At 47.8% G+C, this 27,444-nt stretch overlaps 1 protein-coding gene across 1 annotated transcript in view; it reads left to right on the plus strand.

The window, feature by feature from the left end:
• Nucleotides 1–23,966, plus strand: part of GPA33 (glycoprotein A33) — a 37,559-nt gene extending 13,593 nt beyond the window's left edge. Inside the window, exons 2-7 of the mRNA XM_008985097.5 lie at nucleotides 3,615–3,769; nucleotides 8,414–8,630; nucleotides 13,798–13,953; nucleotides 21,032–21,151; nucleotides 21,761–21,887; nucleotides 22,383–23,966. Coding sequence (XP_008983345.1) covers nucleotides 3,615–3,769; nucleotides 8,414–8,630; nucleotides 13,798–13,953; nucleotides 21,032–21,151; nucleotides 21,761–21,887; nucleotides 22,383–22,515 — 908 coding nt within the window. The 3' untranslated portion in view covers nucleotides 22,516–23,966. The remainder of the gene's footprint in view (nucleotides 1–3,614; nucleotides 3,770–8,413; nucleotides 8,631–13,797; nucleotides 13,954–21,031; nucleotides 21,152–21,760; nucleotides 21,888–22,382) is intronic.
• Nucleotides 23,967–27,444: the final 3,478 nt, after the last annotated feature.

The following is a 27,444-nucleotide window of genomic DNA, read 5'->3' on the forward strand; positions in this document are numbered from 1 at the left end:
TCCTTCTTTCTTCCTTTCTTGAGATGGATTCTTGCTCTGTTGTCCAGGCTGGAGCACAGTGGTGCGGTTTCAGCTCAATGCAGCTTCTGCCTCCCAGGTTCAAGTAATTCTCCTGCCTTGGCGTCCTGAGTAGCTGGAACTACAGGCATGCACCACCATGTCCAGCTAATTTTTTTGTATTTTTAGTAGAGGTGGGGTTTTACCATGTTGGCCAGGCTGGTCTTGAACTCCTGACCTCAGGTGATCCATCCACATTGGCCTCCCAAAGTGCTGCGATTACAGGCATGAGCCGCTGCACCTGACCAGCAAATGTTTTCTGACAGATGAAGATGGTGGAAAGACCACCAGTCACATGGAGGGTCATTTGATAAGTCTTGGCCACTTTGGAAGCACCTTCTAGAATAGAATCAGTGACTCGGGAAGCCAGCATTTGAGCCAATTTTCCATGCGGAAAATATGCAAATGCCAAAGAGGAGAAACCTGGTTTTTGATGCCTTCCTGTCTCCCTCACTCCCCATATCCAACACTCCCTGACGTTTTAGACTCGCCCCAGGAACTCACATGGCCCTCCCTGTACAGTGTCCATTCCAGGAGGGCGGCTTTCACCTTATGAAGTATTGCATACTGAAGTATGAACGACCTGAATGCCTCACTGTTCCCCAGGAGTGATTTGCATCTTTAAGAGAAGTGTGTTAATCCAGCTGGACTTTGACTGGAGAATGGAGTCTTCCCAACTGGGAGGGGTCTTCAGCAGGATAGTTTCCTTCTTTATGCTGCAGCCTCATCATGGGAACACTCAGACAGAACTTGCTCACCCTCCTACCACCAAATCTACCAGCCTCCCTGCACCTGTAGCCACACCCCATTACAGTGGATGGACAGCCCTGGGGTCTCTAGGGCCTGTCCTCCCATAGCACCCTACTCCCAGCTCCATTTGCCCTATGAGGACATCATTTCTGCCTCATTCTGTCTTGGTTCGTTGTCATCATCACAAACAGTGTAAAAACATTTTTAAATCATCATACACATATTTTGGAAAAAAGGGCGTCAACGCCTCTTGACCCCCTTTAGCTAGTATAGTCCCCTTGCTCTCTCCCCTTTCCAGCAAACTCTGTCTGCGTCCTCTTGTCCCATCAGCTCTTGAACTCACTCCTTTCAGGCTCTATCCTCACCACTCCACTGCAATCACTCATGGCAAAGTCACCTCCATGTGGCCACATCCCATGACCATCTCTCTGCCCTCAGCTCCCTGGTTGAACATGTCAGCAGCATTTGAATAGCTGACCTCCTTTGCTTTCAAGAAACACATTTCTTGCTTGGACTCTGGGAAATGCTTTTTCTTGGTTCTCTTCCTGTCTTCCTGGCCAAATTTTCCTCCTCCTCCCTTACTGATTGCTCCTAACTTCCTTCATCACTAAGCACTGGAGTGCCTCAGGGTTCAGTCCCAGATGCCTTTCCTGTCTTCCTGCACTTCCTTAGTGATCCTCAATATCCTCCTACCTTAAATTATGGAAAGCTGGGCACTCCCAAAGTTGTCTCTCCATTCTGCGCCTGTCTAGCACTCTAGACTCACATAACTGGCTTCTTGCCACCTCCATCAGGGTGACTAAGGAGCATCTCAAACTTTACAAGTCCTAAAACAAACTCTTAATCTGCCCCCGGAGACCTTCTCCTTCGTTAGTTGTTGTCATTTCAGTAAATGATGATTCCATTCTCAGGCCATATCCTTCCATCTATTCCTGACTCCTCTTTTCCTCTAACACGCTAAATCTAGCCTGCAATCAAATCCCATTGGCCCTGCCTTCTAGATACATTGCAATTTGGACCACTTCTCACCACTTCCACCGTTATCACCTGTGTCTAAGCCATCAGCCTTCATCTAGACTATCAAAGTCAACTCTTGCATGATTTCCCTGCTTCCATTCTTGTTTCCCATCCCACTCCTATCTGTTCACCTCACATCAACCAGAATGATCTTTTAAAAATGTATGCCAGGCCAGGCATGGTGGCTCAGGCCTGTAATCCCAGCACTTTGGGAGGCCGAGGTTGGCAGATCACCTGAGGTCAGAAGTTCAAGACCAGCCTGGCCAACATGATGAAACCCCATCTCTACTAAAAATACAAAATTAGCTGGGTATGATGGTGCACACCTGTAATCCAAGCTACTTGGGAGGCTGAGGCAGGAGAATTGCTTGAACCTGGCAGGCAGAGTTTGCAATGAGCCAAGATTGAGCCACTGCACTCCAGCCTGGGCAACAGCGAGATTCTGTCTCAGAAAAAAAAAAAAAAGGTATGTCATATATATTTCATCTGCTTAAATCTCGCTAAGAGATTTTCACTTCATTCAGAGCAAAATACAAAATCCTAAATAAGGGCTATATTGCTCCAAGCAATCTGAGACCCCTCACTGTTCCACCTCATCTCTCCTCCTCACTCACTCCCCTCCCACTACACCAGCTTCCTTGCTGTTCCTTGCGATGGACTAAGCTGACTCCTGCCTCCCTGCCTGACCCTTGCTGACCCTCTGCATGGAAAGTTCTCACCAGTGGCATCCATATGACTCTCTGTGTCAAGCCACTATTCTGCATGACAAACAGCCCCAAAACTCAGTGCTTAAAACAGTAACAATTTCTATTTTACTCTTGAGTCTTCAATTTGAGCAGGGATCTGCAGGGGTAGCTCAGCCCTGCACCCCTTGGTGTCAGCTGAAACAGCTAGATGGCTGTGTTCACTCACTCTCATGTCTGGGAGTTGAAGTTGCTGTCCAAAGGACCTCAGTTGGTGAACCGAACACCGACACCTGTTCTTTCCATGTGGCTGCTTACCTTCCTTCAGGATGTTGATGGGCTGCCAGGGTGAGCATCGCAAGGGACCAGGTGAAGTGAATGGCCTCTTATGAGTTGGCCTCAGAACCACATAGTGTCCCTTATACTGGAGTCACAGGTGCTTCCAGGCTCGAAGGGAAGGAACACAGACCCCAACTCCTGATGGAGGAGTGTCAAAATCATGTGGTAAGAGTATGTGTGATGAAAGGCACATACTAGTGTGGCCACATTCTTTTCCTTACCTTGTTTCCATAAAATTATATGAAATGAACTCCTGTGAGAATATGGTCCATCTCTTTACCTTGATATAATCTTATTCTTTAAATTCATAAAATTCTTTACCACATACAAATGTTTCATAAATACTTGTTAAATAAGTGAATAAATCATCATCACAACCAAAAAGATAGCTGGTAATGTTTAATGAGAGTTTTCCATGTGCCAGAGACTAATAAAAATATTTACACAGAGTATCTCCATTAATTTGCCCAATAATTCAAGGAAATAAGTATTAGAGCTCCTATTTTATTGATGAGAAAACTGAGGCTCAGACAAGTTGGCAACTTCACGATGCTGCGGGGTGGAGTTAGGTGGGGCAAGGCACATGTGTTTGTCTTCACCACAGTCTTGGAGGAGAAGCTGGTTTCCAGGGTGAAGGTGGCCAAGGTGGCTCTAGCTGTGGCTGGAGGCACAAGGACAGTCCTGGGCGTTCCCTCAGTGGTCCTGTGGGCAGTGGTGGTTATGTCTGTGTCCTTCACTTTTCCCTCCCACTGACGACTTTCTTTCCAGTTAGGGTGACTGTGGATGCCATCTCTGTGGAAACTCCGCAGGATGTTCTTCGGGCTGCTAGGGGAACGAGTGTCACCCTGCCCTGCACCTACCACACTTCCGTCTCCAGTCGAGAGGGATTTATTCAATGGGATAAGCTTCTCTTCAGTCATACGGTAAGGATGCTTTACAAGTTCTGGCATCATGGGAATGATTATCATCTGACCGGGTCCTCTTAGAAGGCAAGCACTATGCAGTATTGCCATAAATGACATAATAAACACTAGCACCCAGGCTGGGGTGGGTGGGGAGGGAGTGGTGAGTGTTGGACTCATGGAGAGCCAGATTGTGTCACCTTGATTTTGAAAATGTCACCTGCCCTAAAGTATCTTTCTGGTGGCCAATCTCAAATGACCTAAATTGTATCATGTGAATCAGTCACTCCTTTTGTTTGTTCTGTTTTGTTTCGTTTGTTTTGGTTTTAGACGGAGTCTCACTCTGTCACCCAGGCTGGAGTACAGTGGTGCAATCTCGGCTCACTGCAGCTTCTGCCTTCCGGGTTTAAGCAGTTCTTCTCCTGCCTCAGCCTCCCAAGTAGCTGGGACTACAGGTGTATGCCGCCACGCCCGGCTAATTTTTTTTGTATTTTTAGTAGGGAAGGGGTTTCACTATGTTGGCCAGGATGATCTTGATCTCCTGACCTTGTGATCCACCCGCTTCGGCCTCACAAAGCGCTGGGATTACAGGCGTGAGCCACCGCAATTGGCCGGGAGTCAATCACTCCTTTTGATTAGCATAACCCTTGCTCTGAGGCCAAATTTTGTTTTACAGGTTTTTCTTTTCCTGTTTGGATTCTTTTGGGGAGTATGGAGGAGTTTTGTTTTATTTTCTATTTTAAAATAGATAATATAATCTCATGGTTTGAAAATCAAAACATCATAAAAAGTCTACATGGAGAAGGTTCATTCCCATCCCTGCTTCTCCTGTCCCACCTACCCTGTTCCCACACCCACATCCTCCATCCCCCTCACTCTCCTCCACCCCCAGGCAGTGCATATACAAACATGGATATATGTTTTTATAGATGCATTTGCATATATGAGTACGTATGTTTACATATGCTACACGCGTGCTGTTCTGCATTTGACTGTTAACGATATATCTTGGGCTCTGTGTGCATGAGTATATTCATCTCATTTTCAACATTTGCGTAAGGCGTTTCAGTTTATGAAGGTACTATATGTACCATGAATGGACATTTGGTTTGTTTCTTATATTTTGCTGCTACAAATAATGCTGGATAAATATAATTACCCTTATATGTATGTCTCTAGACATATGTATATATGAGAGAGATTATTAAAAGTAAAACCCTGGGTCAAAGGGTATGTGAATTAAACATTGATAAGTAAGATCAAATTCTTCTCATTAAATGCCTACCGATCTTTATTTTCACCACCAACAGTGAGGGCGCCTATTTCTCCAACACAGAGCATTCTCAAACTGTTTGCTATTTGCCAGTCTGATAAGTGAAAATCATCTCATTCGTCATCAAATTCACATTTGTTTAATTATAAGAAGTGGAATATCTATTCATAAGTTTAAAAGTGAGGTCTCCTTTTAAAATGCAAATGTGCCTGGCAGAGGTAAGCATTAGGTCCTCAACCTCTCAGAGTGGAAAGGACTTAGCTTTTTCCCTGATGGGAAAGAAGGGATGGCCTAAACACCCAAGACCTTGAGCGGCAGGACTGATGGAGAAGGAAAGCGAGTCTTGTTCAGACTCACCAAGGGACCCTGATGGACCCTGATGACCCTGTCCCGACTGCTCCCAGAGTGCTGGGATAAAGTCGCAGAGAGGAGGGCTGCCGCCTTTAGCTTGTAGGAGTAAAAGGACACCTTCTTTGGCCATCACATGTATTTAGCAGGCCAGGCATGAGGTCAATGCCTGACAGTTTTCTGGGTGTTGAGGTAGATACTAAAGTTATTTTATTGACTGCTGGATTCCTTACTTTCACAAGGATTTCAGGCAATTCCCTTGAGACCCTGCAAGAGTACAGAGAAAGGGATTAAATCCAGTCCCTTAAAGAGATTATTGTGACAGGTCCTAGCAGGTCTTGTCTTTGGGGGAGATTCAGGGAGATAGCCTTAGGATATCTTTGATGGGAGGAAGGTTAATGGGTGGAGAGTCCTGGGCAGAGCCACTCAGGGTCAGAAAAAGCCGAGCTGGGGAAGACCAGTATCCATGGACTGATCCGCAGCCCGAGACACTTTTGCATCTCCCATCTGTTTCCCCCTTGCTTCTCAGCTAAGCTTCCTGAAAGAGCTGTCTGCCTCCACCAGGTCTGTTGCCTGTGGTTGGGCAGATTGCTCCCTGCACAAGGGTATGTGCTTCATTAGCCAAGTTATGTATCCCAGCACAGGCTGTAGACCCCTTTATGCTAATTTGCACAAAGTGCACTGCAGGCACAGATGTCAGACGTGACAGTGGATTCCCACATTCTCTCTGCCCATCATGGTCTTGATTCTTTACCTAACGCTCTGCAAAAGTCACCAGCACAACCTCTTTTTTTTTTTTTTTTGCTCCATTCAGTACACTTCATTCAGTCATCTTATTTCATCTCTGATTAGCAGTTCACACTGGCAGCCACTTTCCAACCTTGGAGTCTTGTTGTCTTGACTTTCTGGCAGTCTTGCCTTGGCTTTTCCTCTTATTTCTCTGACCTCTCCTTGACACTTCGAATGAAGTAACTTGGAGACTTGCCATTTCTCTACTTATTTATCCCGGTGGCTTCAACGAGCCCACGTCTCAGTGAACATCGACATGATGTTGGCTCCCTAACGTTCATCCCAGTTGCACTAAACTGACCCGTCTGGCTCTTACTGACTCCTCCACCTAGATGAATCTCCCACCGACGCTCCAGACACCCCACCCGTAAAGAGACACATCGTTTATTCATAAAACATTCCCTTCCTTTGTGCTTCCTCTTTTGGAAATGACATCACCTAATATCCAAGCCAAAAACCTCTCTGGAGGTCTGCCATTCCCTAACTCTGTCCACCAGATCCACTCCTGTCTCATTGGTGCTCCCCCTTCATACTCCTCAATTTCTTAACGGGTGCCTTTTCTCCTTCCAATTCATTTTCCATCCCAAGTTGAGAGCTGGCTTCCTAAATACACAGCTCTCTAGTGCTTCAGGGTAAATGCAAAGTGTTTAGTCCCATATACACGGTGTCTGAGACCTGGCATTGTAGAATCTCTGGACTTCAGACTCTGGAGCCAGAATGCTGGGTTTGAACCTCAGCCCTGTCATTTACTTAAACATGTGGACTTGGGGGAGGCATTTAATTTCTTGGTGCTTTGGCTTCCTCATTTGTAAAGTGAGTATAATCATATACCTACTTCAGGGGTGTTGCGAAGATTCAGTGAGATAATGCATACCAAGGGCATAGACTAAGACCCAGCACATAGCATATGTTCACTAAATAACAGCTCTGATCTGAAGCGCTACCTGCCTAACCTCACCCTCTCACCAGCCCCTCACTCACCCACTTACCTCTATTCACACCGAACCACTGGAGTCAGTAAGTTGCTTCCCACGTCTAGGTCTTTCCCTGCAGCTCTCGCTTTGCCCGAAATGCCCAACACCTTTATCCTACTCCAACACTTACTCTGTCAATACCCCCAGCCCCTTGCCTGGAGAATTCTTAGTTGTTTTTAGGATTCAAGGCAACTGTCACCTCTTCTAGGAAGTCTCCCCTGACTTCCCAGTCTGGAAGTGACACTTTCTTCAGGAGTCCTATAGATCATGGTAAGATGTTGTAACATTTGGTTGTCTATCACTTCCATTACTCTTTGGGGGCGGAATTCATGAATTACCATCTTTGAATGTCAGACACCTGGCAGATGCTCAGTTAGAAAAATGGCTAGCACTTCTAGAAACTTACCGTGTCAGGCAATGCCCGAGCTGCTTTGTGTATATGACTACGTTAATTCTCACTGCAGTCCTATGAGGCAGGCATTATTATCATCATTTCCATTCTGTAGCATAGTTAACAGAGTCACAGATCGAGCATTTTGCTCAAGGTCGTACAATTAGTCCATGGCAGAATGGGGATCTGAATTGAAGCTGTCCAGCTTGAAAGTCTGTGATTTTAGCCATTACCACATACAATTTGATAAATGATGAGTTTCTCCATCAATCAGTAAATTCCAAAGGCAAGAGTCAAGTAAATAAAGTGAATTTGGCAGCCAAGGCTGGCTGCCCAGCGTGATGGCTGGTGCATGGAAGGTGCTCGGTAAATACTGGGAGACTGAATGAGTGAGAATAGGCTATGGATAAAATGGAATGGATAAGAGATACTGCAGATTACAAGAGGTGAAAGTGTAGGCATCCCAGATGGACCCATTTACCCACATATGTTCTATAGTATGAACTGCCTAATTTCTTTCAATATTTTCATTTAAAAATAATTTTAAAATATATATATAATAAAAGAATACATGCTACTCATTTGTGGATTTCTTTTATTATAGAATACATTTTATCATATAATATGCATTGTATATAATTATCATATAATATATATTATATATTATTCTATTATACACAATACATATTATATACACTTTTATATAATATATATAATATATACACGAAACCTACCAATGGGTAGCATGTATTCGAGCTGCTTGTTCTGAGAGGTTGGTGTCTGTGCTTCTGGGCCCTGGGAAGTAGAGGATGCGGGCAGTCACGGCAGGCTGGAAGCACCAGGCAAGGGCCTTTGGGTGAAGACCTAGTGCCATTTTTCTTCCCTCCCAGGAAAGAGTGGTCACCTGGCCGTTTTCAAACAAAAACTACATCTATGGTGAGCTTTATAAGGATCGTGTCAACATGTCGGGCAATGCTGAGCAGTCCGACGCCTCCATCACCATTGGTCAGCTGACCATGAAAGACAACGGCACCTACGAGTGCTCCGTTTCGCTGATGTCAGACCTGGACGGCACCTCCAAGTCACGCCTCCGCCTCTTGGTCCTCTGTGAGTGTCTCCATTTCTTTCAGGAGTGTAGGAAGAGGGTGGGATGGTGGCAGCACAGGGAGGAGAACAGCCCCGGTGATGAGGCGAAGGCAGAGGCAGCAGCAGGAGCTGAGTCACCTCCCCTCGTCCCGCTGTCTCTGGCAGAGGGCCGGTTCCTCCCTTTGGAACTGAACACTAGTGGGCAATTCCCGAGGGCAGAGAAGGCTGATTTGGAGTGGTCCCTTGCTCTGTCGATGTCCTTTTCCCCACACCAACTCCTCTTTTTCATACCATACTTATTACAAAGATAAAGGAAACTCTTAAATCCTGTTGCAAAGATTCATGGTGCCTCTAATTGGGTGCTCAGAGGGCCACATCGCAACTCTCTTACATCTTTCCCTGCCGTAATTTAGCTACCTAGCAGAAATCCTTCACACCACCGTCTGCTCACCCCCACCCCTAAACAGACACTCCATCAATCAGGTGCTACTCCCTTTGAAATGTGTCCCAAGATAACATTCTTTTCATAGAAATAACTTATTATTGGAATTTATAGTTTAGGAAGGATCTGAAAGATCGTGTACTTTAATATCCTCATTTTGTAGGTGAGGCCCGAGAAAGGGAGCAACTGACTCACAGTCAAATAGTTATTGGAAAATAACTGTTATTTAATGAACACAGTCTATGTCCAATATTAGAAATGGCGCCACTGCTGGTAGGTTGCAATGCTTTAAACCAAAACAAGGTTTTATTTCCCTTCTTTCTTTTACATACTTGATTGCATTTTATTTTTAATTAATATGTTCAATTTAAATTTATTTTTAAATTAAATTTAATTAATACTTAAAATATTTTAATTGCATAAGGTGGTTGCCTGACTTTTTGAAAGCATTACTGAGTCAAACTGTACAAACTAGCATTGTATAAAAAATAACTAAGATCTCGGTAGCCAATGGCAACACAGGTAGGTGTTTCATATTTTCCTCATGTCCTTTCAAAATACACAGACTCTTGCATACTTTTCTCTTTTCCTTTAAAAAAAATGAGATTGGCAGGGAGCGGTGGCTCACACCTGTAATCCCAGCACTTTGCAAGGGTGGCAGATCATGAGCTCAGGAGATCGAGACCATCCTGGCTAACATGGTGGAACCCTGTCGCTCCTAAAAAAATACCAAAAATTAGCCGGGCATGGTGGCACGTGCCTATAGTCTAAGCTACTTGGGAGACCGGGGTAGGACAATCACTTGAACCTGGGAGGCATTGCAGTGAGCCGAGATCGGGTCACTGCATTCCAGCCTGGGCGACAGAGCCAGACTCTGTCTCAAAAAAAAAAAAAAAAAAAAAAAAAAAAAAGGATCATATTGTAAAATCGCTCTGCATTTTTTCTTTTCTAACCATGTTTCATGCACATTTCTCCAGATCGGCACATGTAGATCTACTGATTAACGCGTACCTTCCATCACACGGAGGTGCCATGATTTATTCAAGTATTCCTTCCTGATGAATATTCCGGCTGTTAAATTTTTTTTTTTTTTTTGTATGAACAATACTACAATAAACATCCCTCTTACACACACGTACCTATGTATGTTAGGGGTCCCTTAAATAGCTCTCGTTTTCTTTGGGCAATGGAAGTATTAATGAAGACTCCCCCGAAATCCTCCACATAGTATTATGTAAATGCTGATCCCCCTGCCTCCCAACCAGGGCCAGAAGGATACAAATTTAATCTGAGATTATGGAACTCCGTGAAACCAATGTTTTAATTTTTAAAAAAAGAAGGGTCAGGTGCAGTGGCTCACGCCTGTAATCCCAGCACTTTAGGGGGCCGAGGCAGAGACCAGCCTGAGCAACATAGCTAGACCTCCTCTCTACAAAAAAATTTAAAAATTGAGGTGGAGGATCACTGCAATTAGCTGTGATCCGGACACTGCCCTCCCAGCTGGGTGACAGTGAGACCCGTCTCAAACAAACAAGCAAGCAAACAAACAAACAAAAAACATAGAAAAGAGAGGGAGAGCTCATTTTTAAATGCATTCTAAGAAATAAGTTTAAATCGTATACATATAAACAGAAATAAAAACATAAACACACGCACACGTTTTCTTTCCTAATGGCTTTGCTAGGCTATTTTAAGGCAGCCGGTCTACTCGGCTACTCGGGCTGGATGACCGCAGTAAACAGAGGCGGGCAGGAAGCTCCGGCCAGGCAGCCCCTCAGCCCGCGCCTCGGGGCAGCGCGCCTGATCTCAATCTCGGCCGGGAAAGCTGGAGCCCTGGGTCCCGAGACCAGGTGCCGCGGATCGGTATCGGCAGTCTCCCCGGCCTCTGGCTCCCCCTGACGTCCGTAGAGGGAGTCGCAGGCTTTGGAGAGGCCTCGGCGCCCGACTAACTGGTTCACTCTCCCCTCCTTCCCCATTACTGCGTCCCCAGCAAATATTCAGGTAACATCTGCCCTATGCTGGGAGGGTATGACTGAGTCTGAGACTCCGAGTCCCCCGGAGGTCTCACGGCCCCCACATGTGTGGAAGGACGATTTGATCTTTTAAAGATCTGTTTGATCGGAGGTCCTAGCTGTTTTTGATGGTGGGAGGCTGAGGAGAGAGACCTTAGTGAGGGATTAACAGAGTGACAGCAGGGGGTTCCTGGGTGTGAGGCCAGAGGGTTTGGGGGCTGAGAACGGACACATTCCACCCTAAGCCTGATCTCTTTGGGGGTGGGTGGTCACTTCTTTGCCGTTATCTGTACTTCTGCCTCTGGAGAGAATAAGGATTTGCTTTTTTTTTTCCCTTAGCAAATGTTGGTTTCGGCAAAGCTATGGCAGTTTTTGGGTGCATTCAGATGCCTTTGAGTGCTCTGTAGACGCCAGTAGGCCTCAGTTACTTTCCTACCCTTTTTGTCTTTTACCCCAAAGAAACCTGGTTATAGAAAGGCTCTACTGTCAGTCAAGCACACTTTGTATGACTTTGGGGACACATGGAACTCCTCGGGTGGGACTGGTGTTTTGCCCACTCTCCGACTGTGAAATAAAGCCTTTGCCTCCTATTCAAGGCATTCCTGGGAAAAGGTTGAATGTTTTTGATGTGTGGAGAGGGATGCTCCCTGTTGGAAATAGATGCTTGGTGCCGCAAAGAAAAATTAGCACTGAGACAAAGGATCTTTCAGCGATGCAATTTTTACTTCCTGGGCTGCAGGAAGGGTACTCTCACTAGCCATCTTGCCATGAGAGCAAGCTGGACTCAGCAACCCCATCCTAGGGGTCCTCTGGGAAGCGGTGTTCACCTTCTGCTTGCTGGCCCAGCATGGGGAGCAAAAAGGCTGCTGGTAAGAGTGGTCCTCAGGCCGCAGCCTCCCCCTCCCCACACTCCTCCAGTCCCAAGGTCTGGTTCAGGATAGATGAGACCTGCTCTTGAACTTTGGGCCTCTTCTGTTTAGGAACAGCCCAAGGGAAAGTGACAATCAGAGAGGGCATCTAATTTCCCTCATGTCGCCCCACACCTGGCCAGCTTTCACTATGGCAGCCAGAGATGTTGTGCACACACAACAATAACCTGCCTGTTTCCAAGAGGAAATACTTGGCTGCCAGGGTAGAGGGGAGTGGTGTGTGGAAGGGTTTCTCTGGGCAACTGCCGGGTGGGGCTGAGAACAGAAGGCATTTCTGATGCTCAGCACCTGGATTATAGAATGGGCGGCACTGTTATTGGGTGAGCAAGCTATCCAAAGGGATGTGAAAAGAAAGAAAGATTCAGAAGGGACAGGCTTGGACCCAGGGATTCCAGGAGCAACCCTCTCCACTGCGTGTCCTCTTCTCACCTCCAAGGACACGACCTGAAGTCTCAAGCATGCTTCATGTTGCTTCTTGCCTCTGAGCCTTTGCACATGCTGTTTGCTCTGCCTGGAGTACCATCACCTCTTTCTCTGACCACCACTCCCACCTCCACCACTGGCCTTTTTTACTGTCATCCTTCCTTCAGGTCACAGCTGATGCTGTGATTGGGGCCGTGTTTGGGTCTTATCTGCCCCAGCAGCCTTGCCTCCTGCCTGGTCATTGTTCATCTATTTGTCTTTTGCCCCCACTAGATTCCCTTATCCAATCACTGTGTCCTCCCAGTGCCCACCACTGTCAGACACACAGTAGGCCCCCAGTGAGATTTGTAGAATGCACCCACTTCACAATGGTGTCTTGACAATGCTGAGTGAAGGGCATAGGCTTAAGCCTCCCAGGATTTCAGGGAATCAGGTTGGGGTGGTGAGATGAGGGTGGCCTGTGTCCTGCCGTTCGGTGTAACCTCTGGTCTGTGGGCTTCCCTCTCCTGAGCTCTGTGCCCTCTGCCTTCTTGGATCCCCTCCGTCCTCGTCACCCTGTACATAACTTTCCTGCTGCCTGTGCTTCCTCCCATGATCCGGCGCTTGTGGGAGCTGCACGTTATCGGCAAAGTGCAGGAAGAGCGTAGTCCTGAACCCAGAGAGAACTTCCCTAGTAAGTTAGCATCGAAGGCTTCAGAGAGCACTTAGTCCAGGGTTAGGCAAACTAGGACCAAATCCAGCCCACAGCCTGTTTTTATATTTCTAACATATCATTTAAAGAGAAAAAGTAGCAGCAACAGAGACAATATGTGGTCTGCAAAGCCTAAAATATTGTCACCTGGCCCTTTTCAGAACACGTTTGTTGTCTACTAATTTTGCAGAACGGAACACTGAGGTCCAGGGAAATTGAAGGTTTTCCCAAAATGGCACAGATGAGTCAGTGGCAGAGGAGCTCCTATGGACTGGTGGAGAGCACACTGGAACTGGAGTTAGAAGATCTGGGCTCTAGTCCCTGTTCTGCCAGGACCCACGAACAAGTGTCCTCTCTGGGCCTCAACATCCCCATCTTTCTAATGGCCACGTTGAGCTATCCTTAAAAGTCCCATGACTGTAAACTAGAACACACATGAAACCATGCCTTGTGAAGCTACTGCAGACCCACGATGCTCCCCAGAGTATGTACCACTCCTCTGTGATGGTGACAGACCACTGAGGGCACACTGGGGTGAATTGGTTTCACAGCGTTCCATCTCACCACTCAGCTACAGAGTTTTCTGCCTGTGAACAAACAAGGCAGTATGTGTTGTGGGGAGGGGGTGGCGGGTGGCTGTCACCAAGCCCCACCTGCCTCATGCCTTCTTTTTGGTCTCTCGTCTACATAGCGCCACCCTCCAAACCAGAATGCGGCATCGAGGGAGAGACCATAATTGGGAACAACATCCAGCTGACCTGCCTATCACAGGAGGGCTCACCAGCCCCTCAGTACAGCTGGAAGAGGTACAACATCCTGAACCAGGAGCAGCCCCTGGCCCAGCCAGGTAAAGGGGCAGCAGGGAAGGCGGGCTCCTCACGTCCAGGTGCAGCGGATTGGCAAGGGGTTGCCAGGGGCGACTCGGGTAACCAATCAGATCCCCCCGAAGGCCGCTTCCCTGCCCCACCCCTATCCCCACCTCTCTAAGCTCTGGTTTCTTATAATAATACCCATCTCATAGGTTCTGGCAAGAAACAAAAATGATTCGTGTCAAGGACGTAGCGGAAGCCGCGGTAACTGTTGACTTGTTTTCTTTGTTCCGCATTCCTCAGTTCTCTTGGATGAGCGTGTAAGCACCCTGTGCGAAAGCATAGGTAGGGTTTTAATTGACTATGTCCTGAAGTATACGTTTGAGACCCCAAGTCTAACTCGGCGGCTCCACCCAAAGGTGGGGAATTTAACTTTCCCATATCCAGGCCGGTCCATCTCAGCCTTCAGGGACTCACGTGCTGTAAGTGTCCCACGTTCTCGGGAGAAGCAATGGTAGGGTCAGCTGTAGTTGCCAGGAGACCAGTTTTGTGGTGGGCAACTTGGTATTTGACCTTTCAGTCAGGAAACTAACTGGAAAAAAAAAAAAAAAAGCGTTATATGAAAATCCTACCATCCTTACCCCGGAGCCAACGGGTGCAGAAATACCCTGGTGGAGTCTCAGGGCCCCTGGTGCCCATCCCTGCTCCTGAGGATCAAGAAAAACAAGGCTTGCCCGGTGCGGTGGCTCAGGCCTGTAATCCCAGCACTTTGGGAGGCTGAGGCAGGAAGATCACTTGAGGTCAGGAGTTCAAGACCAGCCTGGGCAACATTGTGAGACCCCATTTCCACACACACACAAAAATTAAAAATTAGCTGGGGATGGCAGGATTCACCCTTTAGTCTTAGCTACTCAGAAGGCTGAGGTGGGAGGATCACTTCAGCCCTGGAGGTGGAGGCTACAGTGAACCATGATCATGCCACTGTACTCCAGCCTTGGTAACAGAGCGAGACTGTGTCTCAAAATAAAATAAAATAATTTCTTTTAAAAGAAAGGCAAGGCCTGAAAGGTGTCCATCAGATTTCACTTCTGGGAGATCTTTCAGTTCAGTGTAGGTGGAAAAAGAGGCCAGAGGTGGAAAGTGAAGCTAGCGGGACACACAGCTCTCCAAGATGAGGTGCCTGGTGGTGGGGGTGGGGGCCATGGGCAGGACATCTGTTGTCCTGGATAAGCCCAGCCGGATGGATGCACATGCCAAGGGTGTACTCACCAGGATGAGCTTTATCATTCCTTTGGAGGCAGAGTGACTTCTTAAAAACAATTAGTAGAATCCACTCGACCTAACTTAAAATACGTTGATGTAATGTAGATTTTCAACAAGCTTTCAGTTTTGTTTACCTATTTCTGGTTGGCAACTTTTTATCGAGTATGTTGGGAATTTTTGTTGAAACCACCTGGCAGCTCTCCCGGGGCTCTGTGGCCTCCTCTCTCTGGCCTGTGAACAGCCTAGCAACTCCAGCCATGGTCATGGTAGGTCTGCTGTGGACACTGGTAGTGTGTGATCTTCTTTCCAGCAAAGTGTGTATAGGGAGACCCAAAGCTGAAGACTACAGGTGGCAAAAGCTACATTAGCTTTATACCCAGTGGCAAGGTAACAGAAGAGGCATAAGAAGATGAAAGAAGGTTTCTCCAAGGAGGGGGTATTGGAGTCAACAGTAGTTAAGAGCACGCCATGGCTTGATTCCTGGCTTGGACTCTTGTTAGCAGTGTGACCTTGGCACGTGTCTTAGCTTCTTTGTGCCTTAGGTTCTAGGTCTGTGAAATGGGCACAATGCTAGTGTTTCCTTCATAGGGTTGTGGAGATTAAATAAAAGTAGATGTAAAGCACTGAAACCAGTGCCTGGTAGGTAGTAAGCACCCACTTAATGCTAAGTATTACTCGCTGTTATTTGAGTCCTCAAGGATGAAGAGGCTTGGCTTGGAGAACAGGAAGGAATCATGACTGTCTGGTGTGGTTAAGGGGTAGGTATAGGAATGGTAGGAGATACTCTTGTTAAGAAACACAGTGAAGAGAAATCATGAAGAGCCTGTGTCACACTAGGGAGGTTGGTCTTTGCCCTATAAGCCATGGGTACCTTGCGAGGAGCCTCACAAATGGACACCCCAGCTGCAGTTCTCTCCTGCCTCCACCGGCAGACTCCTCTGGTGGTTAGAAGCCAAAACTTAGTTATTTCATTATCCAAAAGAAAGAATCCTGAGGACATGGAAGGGGGTTAAAGGAGAATTGCTTCCTTAATTTGTAAAAGGTTTATCCCGTCTCTAGTTAAGATTTGCTGAGTCAGAATGGGGATTGGGGGTGACAGAAAAGAATAGGATTAATGGTCATAACAACACTCCCTTGCAGCTGGATGACATCGTGGGGTGAGGATGGAGTTCTCAAAGTCTTTTGTCTCCACCCTGCTTCTCAGAGCCTTAGAGAATCTGCCAATTCTGGCCAGGTGCAGTGGCTCATGCCTATAATCCCAGCACTTTGGGAGGCTGAGGTGGGTGGATCGCCTGAGTTCAGGAGTTTGAGACCAGCCTGGGCAACATGGTGAAACCCTGTCTCTACAAAAAATACAAAATTAGTGCGGCCTGGTGGTGTATGCCTGTAGTCCCAGCTACTCGGGAGGCTGAGGTGGGAAGATCGCTTGGGTCTGGAAGGCAGAGGTTGCAGTGAGCCGAGATGGTGCCACTCCAGCCACGGCACTAGAGCCAGATCTTGTCTTAAAAACAAAAAACAACGAAACAGAGAGAGGGAGAATTTGCTAATTCTTCCTCCTCTGTGGGTCAGACCAAATTATTTCTGGCTTTTAAAACATTTCAGTCCAACATGGATGATTTGGAGAGGAGGGTACCTCTGCCCTCCTACATCTGAAGACAATTTCCAACATTAGAGATTGGTTCCTTTGATTAAGCCCTCCGTGGGCACAAGCTAGCAGTGAAAAGAACAGGGAATCAGGAATCAGGAAACTAGGATTTGAGTCTGGACTTCCCCACTTTGGAGCCTTGAGTCACTCACAGCCTCTCTGACCCTTAGTGGTTCCCTTTGAAAAAAACTGGGATTCCCCAAAAGCTGTGAAGAGGATGAGAGGAGATCCCATATGTGATAGGCTCTGAAAAGACTTTATAAGTTGTGTCCTAGTAAGCTGAGTTTCATGCACTGAAGAAATAGGAATTTGGATATCACAGAATTGGGGCAGGGTGTAGTTCTGGGGCCTGGAGCACTTGAGGGGAGGAGGTTGTGAAGGCTGGGGACCGGTCCAGGGAGGATCCTGAGGGCCCTGTGTGAGACAGAGGTGGCAGCAGGGGCTTGTCAACAAGCTACGGGATTGGATGAGGGTTGGGGGAATGCAGAAATGTTAAATCTCGTTAATGTGACATTAGTGTCTTGGTGAGACCAGAGGTTCTCTCGAGGGTACTCTTTCCACAGCTGGAGCAGAGGAAGGTGGGAGGCTTATGACCGTCCTGGGCATTTCCCATCCTGACCACAAGGTGTCGTCACTGCAGCGGAAACAGTTTTCTCTGGATTTCAAAATTTACTAGTCCCTTTCTGAAAAAAAAGGGGCTTGGGATCCGCAACTCGGAATCAAAAAAGGTCCTGTGGCACAAGACCTGCACTGGTTCATCCCGGCAGCTTCCAATGCACACCATTTGCATCAGGGAACTGGGGGAGGAGAGTGCTGACTCATTGGACTAGGAAGTCCCATGTTCCCCCACCCTAAACAAGGCCTGGAGCTCAAAGCTGGACTCTGCCCACTAGAAAGGTCCTCACTGTCTGCACTGTGCTGCCCACACTGAACCCAGAGTCTGAGCTTCACCCTTAAAGTGGTGGGGATCTGTTAAGAGCTCTAGACCTCCTACGCATGCCTAGGCCCATAGAGCATTTCCTAAAGTGTGTTCCTTCAAGATGCCTCTTATTAACAAATGCAGTTAAGCCGTGAATACCATAACCCACTATCAGAGACTTCCGGTGCTCAACAGCATTTTGGGGGTTCTGAAAGTGCTGCCCTTAGAAAGCGTACTTAACCCTAACTCCGTGATTTCTAAACTTGCTTTTTTTAGGGACTCCTCCTCTATGCCACATATTAATATCACATGTAAACAATGTGCCAGAAAGCATACTGAGACGTGGAATTCTAGGATAGAAGGGGGCACATTTTATGAAGAATGAGCATCCAGAGAGTAGTGTCCTGGGCTTCAAGGGAAGAATTTTGAAGAAAGTACAAGTGAAAAGACTGAACGAAAGTAGCACAAAATCAAAGTGTTATTTCTAGGTGATGGAATTATAATGATTTTTTTCTGTTCTCTCTCCTTTGAAGAGGCTTTCCTTGGCCCTTTTGATGAGATTTAAACCCCCTGCCATAAGCTCAGATAGTACCTCCACCTGGAACTGAAACTACCTCTGTCTTCTTTGCGAGACTGGAAACACCAAGAGGAAAGGGACCCTCTTCCTATCCTTTATAATGTCATCAGCAGCTAAAGACTTTCTGTATTGAACTAAATTGAAATAATAGTTTTAAATCATAAATTATTATAATTGGTTTTGTGATACAAATTTTCATTTTTATTTTTTGAGACAGAATCTTGCTCTGTTACCCTGCTGGAGTGCAGTGGTGCAATCTCAGCTCACTGCAACCCCCTCCTCCCGGGTTCAAGTGATTCTCATGCTGAGTAGCTGAGACTAGAGGCACACGCCACCACGCCCGGCTAATTTTTCTGTTTTTAGTAGAGACGGGGTTTCACTATGTTGACCAGGCTGGTCTCAAACTCCTGACTTCAAGTGATCCGCCCACCTCAGCCTCCCAGAGTGTTGGGATTACAGGTGTGAGCCACCGCACCTGGCCACAAATTTTAAAAGAGAATTATCAATGGCTCCAGGGAGTTCTAGACCCCAAACAGGGTTTTTGTTCCTGTTTTATCATTTTTTAAATTTTGTGGCCTTGAGCAGTCACTTAACTTCTTGAAGCCTCCAGTTACCTCTATGAACTGGAGATTGAAGTATTGAGGACTGCTGGAACGATGACAGGACATCACATTTGAGGATGTGTACCCAGCAGCACCTCCACAAAAGGAAGATTTTGAGATGCAATCTTGCAAGAAAGTGACAGTGGGGCAGCAAGAGGGCAGCTCCCCTGGTTTTCCCATAGCTCCAAGTGGCAAAAGAGAAAGCAGGTATGATTGACAGAGCCAGATCTATGACCTGAAGCTTGGACTTGTTACTGAGGATTATGGGCAGCCCCTGAAATGTCTGAACAGAGCAGTGACAGGATCGTATTTACAATTTAGAGTGTCTCCTAGGGATGGCAGTAACCACCTGGTGGCAGCAGGGATCAGGCAAGGCTGGCTCTGCAGCTAAATTAGACGATGCAGGTCTCCACCTCCTCTCTCAAAATAGCTGTTATAACAAAGCATCTTGGATGGCCTGCCATATACATATGCCCAAGCACAACGCTCTTGCTTTCAAGATGAAGAAACTGTTAGGATGATAGATTGAGGGGAAATGTCTTCCATGAGACATTCTGGTCCCTTCTCTTGGATTTAGGAGGATCAGGTGTTTTCACTCCCACTTTCCAGATGAAGCTTGCAGCTCAAAGAAGTTAAATGGCTTGCTCACGTGGTGGCAGATGCAGAGGAAGAGTCTAGACAGTCTCCTCCATCCCACCCCAACAGCACACACGTCCACCACCCCCATACCACACACACCACACGCCACATACACCACACACACTACACATGCCTCATGCCACACACATAACACATTCATCACATGCATATGCACCACATACATTACACACGCCATACACACACCACAGCACACATCACACACCACACACTCATGCACCACACACACTACACGTGCCACACACCACACACCACACACCATACAACTACATACCACATACATCACACACTCACTACACACCACTCACCACACACCACACACACCACACAGCACACATCACACACCACATGCACCACACACACTACATGTGCCACACACACCACACACACCATACAACTACATACCACACACATCACAAACCACACTCACCACACACCACACACACACCACACAACACACACCACGCACAGCACATACACACCATACACATCACACACTCGCCACATACCACACACCACATGCACCACACACACTACACATGCCACACACACCACACACCACACATACCATACTACATACCACACACATCACACACCACACACACCACACACTGACCACACACAGCACATAACACACCACATGCACCACACACACTACACGTGCCACACACCACACACTCACCACACACACCGTACAACTACACAACACACACCACATGCACCACACACACTATACGTGCCACACACAGCACTCACCACACATACCCATACAACTCTACACCACACACATCAGACACTCCACACTCCACACACCACACACCCATCACACACTATACACACACAACACACATATACCACACACACCACATACCATACACATACACACACACACACACACCTTTCTCAGGGCAGAATCCCAAGATCAGGGTTCTTGATTTCCAAAGACTTCTCTCATGTGAGCCTAAGCTAAGAGATTGTTTCTGAAGATCATAAAAGTAATAATATCTTCTAAATAGAAAGCATTTTCACATAATATGAAATGTGCATTATGCTTCCTGAGTACTTACTACATATCAGGCATTCTGCTGTGGCCTTATCTTTATTCTTAGCACCTCATTTAAGCTCTCAAGTACCCTGTGAGGCAGGTACTATTATTTCTGATTTTAGATGAGGAAACGGAAGTTGAATGAAGCTAAATTACTTGCTAAAGGCAAGTTCATAAGTGGCAGAGCCAGGTGTCAAACCCAGGGTGCCTGACTGAAATCTAAGCACGTGGCATTGTGCACCCTGCCTGGTTTAATCGTCCTGCAACCCTTGAGGTGGAGATGGGGCTCCGGCCTGGAGAAGCTCAGTGGCCGAGCTTGTGCCTCCCTAGGAGTCCGGACCTCCCGTTCCTGGCTGCCTCCACCCCACTGTGGTGCCTCTCATCACCCTGACTGTTCTTCCCCTGCAGTCTCAGGCCAGCCCGTCTCCCTGAAGAACATCTCCACAGACACATCAGGTTACTACATCTGCACCGCCAGCAATGAGATGGGGAGGGAGTCCTGCAACATCACGGTGGCCGTCAGACTTCGTAAGAGCAGCCTGGGAAGGGAGGGAGGACAAAGGCCACAGGATAACTGGTGGGGGTCCAGAGTGTCAGCTGAGACCACCGGGAGAATGAATCATGGAGCCTCTCTAGGGCCACGTACCTGCAGGGTGACCTAGGCAGGATGACTCTGTCCCAGGCTCCCCTCGCTCTGAGGCCAGTCCAGTTCCACTGGTTTTTGGAAGTGGAGCATAGGACCAACTTCTAGGACTGAGAGGCTTCCTCAGTCCAACCTGCCTGAGAGCCACTGAGGGGGCATGGAGGAAGTGCCGAGAGCCGGCTGCCACAGAGTCTAGACCACGTCCTTTTGGGGTGAGACGTCATGTCTAGCTCAACGAGCTGGCAAGGCTGACACCTGAGGACTTCTGCAGAGCCAGGGTGGCCCAAAGAGTGTGAAGATGTGAAGTATCTTCACATCTCTGTCTGCACCTCCATCCTGAAGAGTATTCCTGGATCATGGCTGGTCACATCCCTACAAGACCATGCCTTCCATGGAGTGTTACCAGGAGCTGGCAGCTGCTGCTCCCCTGGCTGGGAGGAGCACCGGAGCCAGCTTCGAAGCTCGGGAAGTGCAGCTGCTCTGTCCTCTTGCAGCCTCCATGAACGTGGCCCTGTATGTGGGCATCGCGGTGGGCGTGGTTGCAGCCCTCATCATCATTGGCATCATCATCTACTGCTGCTGCTGCCGGGGGAAGGACGACACCGACGAGAAACAAAGGCCGTGAGTGTCTGGGCTGCAGCCTGTTGCAAGGGTCTAGGGAGATTGAAATTACGCATCCCAACTCCTCACAGCCTCTTCTATTCGCTGCACCCCTGGGCATATCACCCCCATTTTGTGCTAACAAAAGAATGACCTGCCCAAGCCATAAAATGTGCATTGCAGCCCCAGGCCCTGCCTCCCACGCCTCTGGTTTCCAGTCTGGGAGCTCAGATCCAGCCTCTCCGGGCATGCCCAGAGCCAAGTGTGGCCTGCAGCCTCTGTCAAGGGGCCAGTCCTTCCTGGGCTGCTAGAACCAGCCTGTTCCTGTACTGCCCTCAGCTCATGCGTGGAACAAGTCTGTGGCTCCTTCACTCTCAGCCCAGCCTTTCAGCCCAGTGTCCTCTGCAGCTGGTGGGTGGGGAGGAGGTCTGGAGGCTGCTCTTCCCATGAGGCCCAGCTCCCTCGGGGGTCCACCTCAGAGCAAATCCTTCCCCTCTGTCCCCTGCTGCCCTGCAGGAATCCGGAAGCCTATGAGGAGCCGCCAGAGCAGCTGAGAGAACTTTCCAGAGGGAGAGAGGAGGAGGATGACTACAGGCCACAAGACCAGAGGAGCATGGGGCGTGAATCCCCAGACCACCCCGGCCGGTGACGGGCCGGCAGCGGAGGGCAGCAGAGGCAGGGTTAGGACTTCATTCCCTGGCTTCCTGGCCTCCTTCTCTCTAAGCCCCATTCTCCTGTCCCTCCATCCCAAACATTGATGGGGCATTTCTTCCCCTCTGTCAGCTGTGAGGAACGTGGCTGGCCTAGTAAGGGGGTCTCTCCTGTGACTGACCCTGCCAACCTTGCTGTCCTGTGAAGTGACTCCTCCTGTCTGTGATACCTGGTTCAGGGCCTGGCCCTCACTCGAGACAAGGCTGCAGCCTCCACTTCCCCCATAGTTGGCAGGAGCTCCTGGAAACACAGCGCTGAGCATGGGGCACTCACGCTGAGAACTCTCCAGGGAGGTGATGCCAGCTGCGGGGGGGGGGGAGCTGCCCTGCTTACCTGTGAGCCCAGCACCTGGAGGGGCACCGGCAGAGGGTCTGCACTCCACATATTTTTGTTGAATGAATGAAAGAGTAAGTATGCTTGGGCCCTGCATGGGCCTGGCCTCCAGCTCCCACTCCCTTTCCAGCCTCACTTCCCATAGCTGCCAGTATGTCCCAGACCCTCCTGGGAAGGCCACCTCCCACTCCCGCTGCACAGGCCCTGCGGAGCTTTTGCCCACACACTTTCCCTTTTTGCCTGTCAATGTCCTACCTGTCCCCCCAGGCCCATCTCAAATCACAAGGATTTCTCTAACTCTATCCTAATTTTCCACATATGTGGAAACAATGCTGTCACTCTGTCCCACAGCCAATCATGGGCCACAAGACACAGTCCTCTGAGCGAGTGCCTCTGGCTATATTAGAGCACCAGCTCCTTGGGGCAGGGCCTGGGCCTCATAGCTTTTGCTTTCCCTGAAGCCCTAGCAGCTGGCGCCCATCCTAGTGGATGTTTAAGCTTAATTGGGGAAACTGCTTTGATTGGTTAGGCCCTCCCTTCTCTGATCTCCCTGAGATGACTGTGGATGCAAGGATGACTCCCACCCAAACACACATGTTCATTCAGTAAGTTAAATAGGAATTGATTTAAAGTGAACACACACCAGGAGCTTACTTGCAGAGTGTCTAATTCCTCTCCAGGCCAGAATAACTGGCTGGGTTCCTGGTTGTTCCTGCATCGGATACCTCAGCCCTGGCCCTGCCCAGCCCATTCGGGCTCTGGTTTTCTGGTTGGACTATCCTGCTGCCCTCTCTCACCTTCCCTCTGCTTGTCAAGCATTTCCCCTACTCTTGAGAGCTCAGGCAGCGTTAGACCGCGTAGGTCCCAGGGCCCAGTGGCTGGTCTCACCCAACTGCAGTTTACTCTTGCTGTCTTTTCTGGATGATCAGAAAAATAATTCCATAAGACTATTGCCTACTTGTGATTTTTTTAATGTGTATTTTTATATATATTGTTAAATCCTTTGCTTCATTCCAAATGCTTTCAGGAATAATAAAATGTGGGTGAAAATTCTTATTTCTTTTTTAATGTGGATTTTGTTTGCAGTAAGATAAAGCTTGGGTCTCATGGGTCTGTGTCTACTCAACCTAGCACTCTTCTGCTTCCTAGGAGAGGTGAGACAAGGTAACTGAGTTGAGAATCGTGAGGTCCCTCTGCTTGTGGCTGCAGTAGGGTCAGGCAGTGCCTCTAGTGGTTGTGGGAACAGGACAGATTCCTGCCTGCTAGTGGAGGTAAATTCCAGGAGCCTGCGGTGTCAGGACCTGGCAGGCCTGGGCGTCAGTCCACATGCTTGAAGGAAGACGGTGGAGATGCTCTAGCCAGTTCTGCTCCCTATGATGCCCCTCCTGAGAGAGGGGAGGAGCAGTCCTCTTGTTCTGTCACAGAGCACAGTGACACTTCCTCCTCCAAAGCAACTTGGCTCCGCCATCGGTTTGTGGCTTTGACGCTGACCTTCCAGAGAGACATTCAAGGTCTGTTCCTCAGTGTCCTTTCCTGTGGGGCTCTGTACTCCCTCCTGTCCCAGCGCTTGTCAGGCAGCACTGTGTGCCTATTTCACCTGTGTACAGGTCTGTCTCTGCCTCGGCCTGTACCTTCCTTATGGCCTGGCACGTGTTTACCCTTGAAAAGGTTTGTTAAATGAATAAGGTTTGATGTCACAGTATCTTGCTGCAGGACATCTCCTGGCTCTCTAGCTACTCTGAGGTGCCTTCCGGTTCTCACCATGCAAGGTTCCACAGCATGTTCTTGAGGGAGCCATGGAAGCAGAGGCAGCCACCGTCCCCCAGGTTTGACATGACTTCTCTCTGCCCTTCAAAGGACTCTGAAGGTTCACCTGCTTTAGCTCCAGGCTTAGGGAAGAAAATGAGGGAAATCAAGACCCACTGCACTAATTCAACAACAAATATTTTTCACACATCTACTATATGCCAAGTAGCGTGCTGGTTGCAGAGTATATACAAGTCACTAAGACACTATTATCCAGAAGGAGCTAAAATCTAATGGAGGTCACAGACATAGAAACATAATTATGTGAGCGAGAGAAGGGGCTACTGTAACACAGAGGAGGGCCTGAGTAACTCAGCCTAAGGGAGTTCAGGAAAGCTTCAGAGACGAGGTGGCATTTGGGCTGCATCTTGAAGAAAAATGAGGAGTTTTACAAGAGGCAAAGGGCTGGTGCTGACTTTTCTTCTGTCCTCCAGTGCGGGTTTCTATTACTTGGGTGTCAAATCACATTATCACTCGGTAAGACTACAGTTTCCTGCTGAATTTATTTCAGTCCGCAGACTCTGGGAATCAGACAGTTGTAGGTTCTTACACAATCAAAATTAGCCCAGCAATACACTCTCCTTAGAATGTCAAGCATCCCTTCCAAGTATGGTTTCCGGCTGATGGTTCAGAGACTTTCCGGTGTTTTAGAAGAGAGACAGAGCCTGCCCACTAATTGAGGGGCGATTGTGGACTAGGCACTTGAGACAGTTTCTCATATAATCCCCACTTGCAGTTTCCAATATTTGGGCCTATGTCAACGCTAGGTTATCACCTAAGGAGGGACTCTGGCTGCCCAGAGAGGGCCCCATGAGGTAATATATAACTTGGTAAATTAGCCACTCTTCAGGTCTTGTTTTTTAATTATTTATTTATTTTAAATTGTACTTTAAGTTCTGGGATACATGTGCAGAACATGCAGGTTTGTCACATAGGTACACATGTGCCACAGTGGTTTGCGGCACCTATCAGTTTGTCATCTAGGTTTTAAGCCCTGCATGCATTAGGTACTTGTCCTAATGCTCCCCCTCCCAAGGGGTCTTGTCCTTAAGCTGCTTTTGTGACACAATGACTGGGCCTCAGCTCTCAAATGCAGAATCACATTAACCAAGCTCACAGTGCGTGATGTACAATGCTTATAGCAGCAATACTTGCTCTGGGCCAGCCACTGCTCTAGGCACTTTGCATAGAACATCTCATAATCTTCACACTACGAGATAAGTGGTATTATTCCCATTTTACAGATAAGGAAGCTAAGACACAGTGCAATGTTGACATTGGATCAACACAGAATGTCAGTTTGCTACTTATAGCTGTCAAGCAGACCAGCTTTTCAGTCCACCTGACCCAGGCCATCTCACGCCACGAGCACTATGCCCTCAGTTGCTTACTGAGCATGGAATCAGAACAAGAGAAGTCGGCTACCATCAAGGAGCTCTCATCCTCGATGGCAGTTTGTATAAGTAGGTATCATATCCCCTGTGGAAGTTCTGGAAGATTCTCTGGGCTTGGCCCCACCCTTGGATATTCTGGCTTGGGGCCCTGGGCATCTGCAGAAGTGATCCTATTGGTAAGGCCCTATAGAGAGGCCTCTTCGGGGACACTTGGCTATTGAATTTGCTCACTGAGACTGCCTCTCCTCAGGTAGGTTTCCAGAAAGACCCAGCCTGGTTTCTGTCTGTGATGGCCCTTTGTCTGCACTTCCTCAGCTCTCCACCTCATCCCGTCCTACAATCTTTTTTTCTCATGCGTATACTGCCTTTGTATTTGCAAAAACTTTCCTCCAGCTCCAATGAACTCTGTTAGATCTGGGAACTGGTCTTTCCTCTTGAGAGGATACTGAATATTTCTGCTTGGATCTAGGATTTTAAAGTTTATCTCTAAGAGTCAATCCTATTTCCCCGATTTCCATGTTGCTGAGTAAAATTTTCCCTTTAATTAAGATGAGCTAAACTGCTATAAAAGTGGGCTGAAAAGCTATAAGGCTCAGATACAATAGAAGTTTCTTTCTCACACAAGTAACAGCTTTTGAGACAGACTCAGGGGTGGGATCTTCTGTTTATCTCCAACTGTTTACATTAGTGGGTCTTCCATCCTCAAGGGCCTGGAAATTGTCTGCAACCAGCCAGCAGACAGGAAGGAGAGCAGAGCAAAGGTGCAAATGCTTCTTCAGACTTGATCCAGAAGTGACTGCCCTTGATTGTGCTCACTCACCATTGGCCCATTGGCAAGCACTAGTCACAAGGCCACACATTGTACAGGGAAGGCGGGGAAATGCAAACTTGTGACCTTGTCATATATGCTTAGGAGGCAAAACAACTGGCTACTGGCTTCTGCCACAGTTGCCTCATCCTAAGTTCCACAGACCCTCTCCATTTTACAGATGAGCAAACTGAGGCTCAGAAGCAGAAACTCATTGCTAGTAGGTGATGGAATGAAGATTAGATTAATTCTGTCTGATTCTGAAGACCTTGCTCTTTCTACTTGAAAATATTTTCTCCTGATCCTGTGTATGAACAGGATGATAGAATGGGGGAAATGTGGGAGTGGAGACAGAGTTAAGGTTTTTTGTTTTAAATCTGTATATGGCAGTTCTTTCTTATAATACAGGTGTCTCAGGAGTTACATGTGCATTTCTGAATAAAGAATATATTGGTATACCTCCTCATGTATAATAATATATGCATTTCTGAAAAACCTTGCAGGAACACAGAGGAAGGCCTGAGTA

Source organism: Callithrix jacchus, chromosome 18 (genome assembly GCF_049354715.1).
Source record: "Callithrix jacchus isolate 240 chromosome 18, calJac240_pri, whole genome shotgun sequence".
Taxonomy (NCBI): domain Eukaryota; kingdom Metazoa; phylum Chordata; class Mammalia; order Primates; family Cebidae; genus Callithrix; species Callithrix jacchus.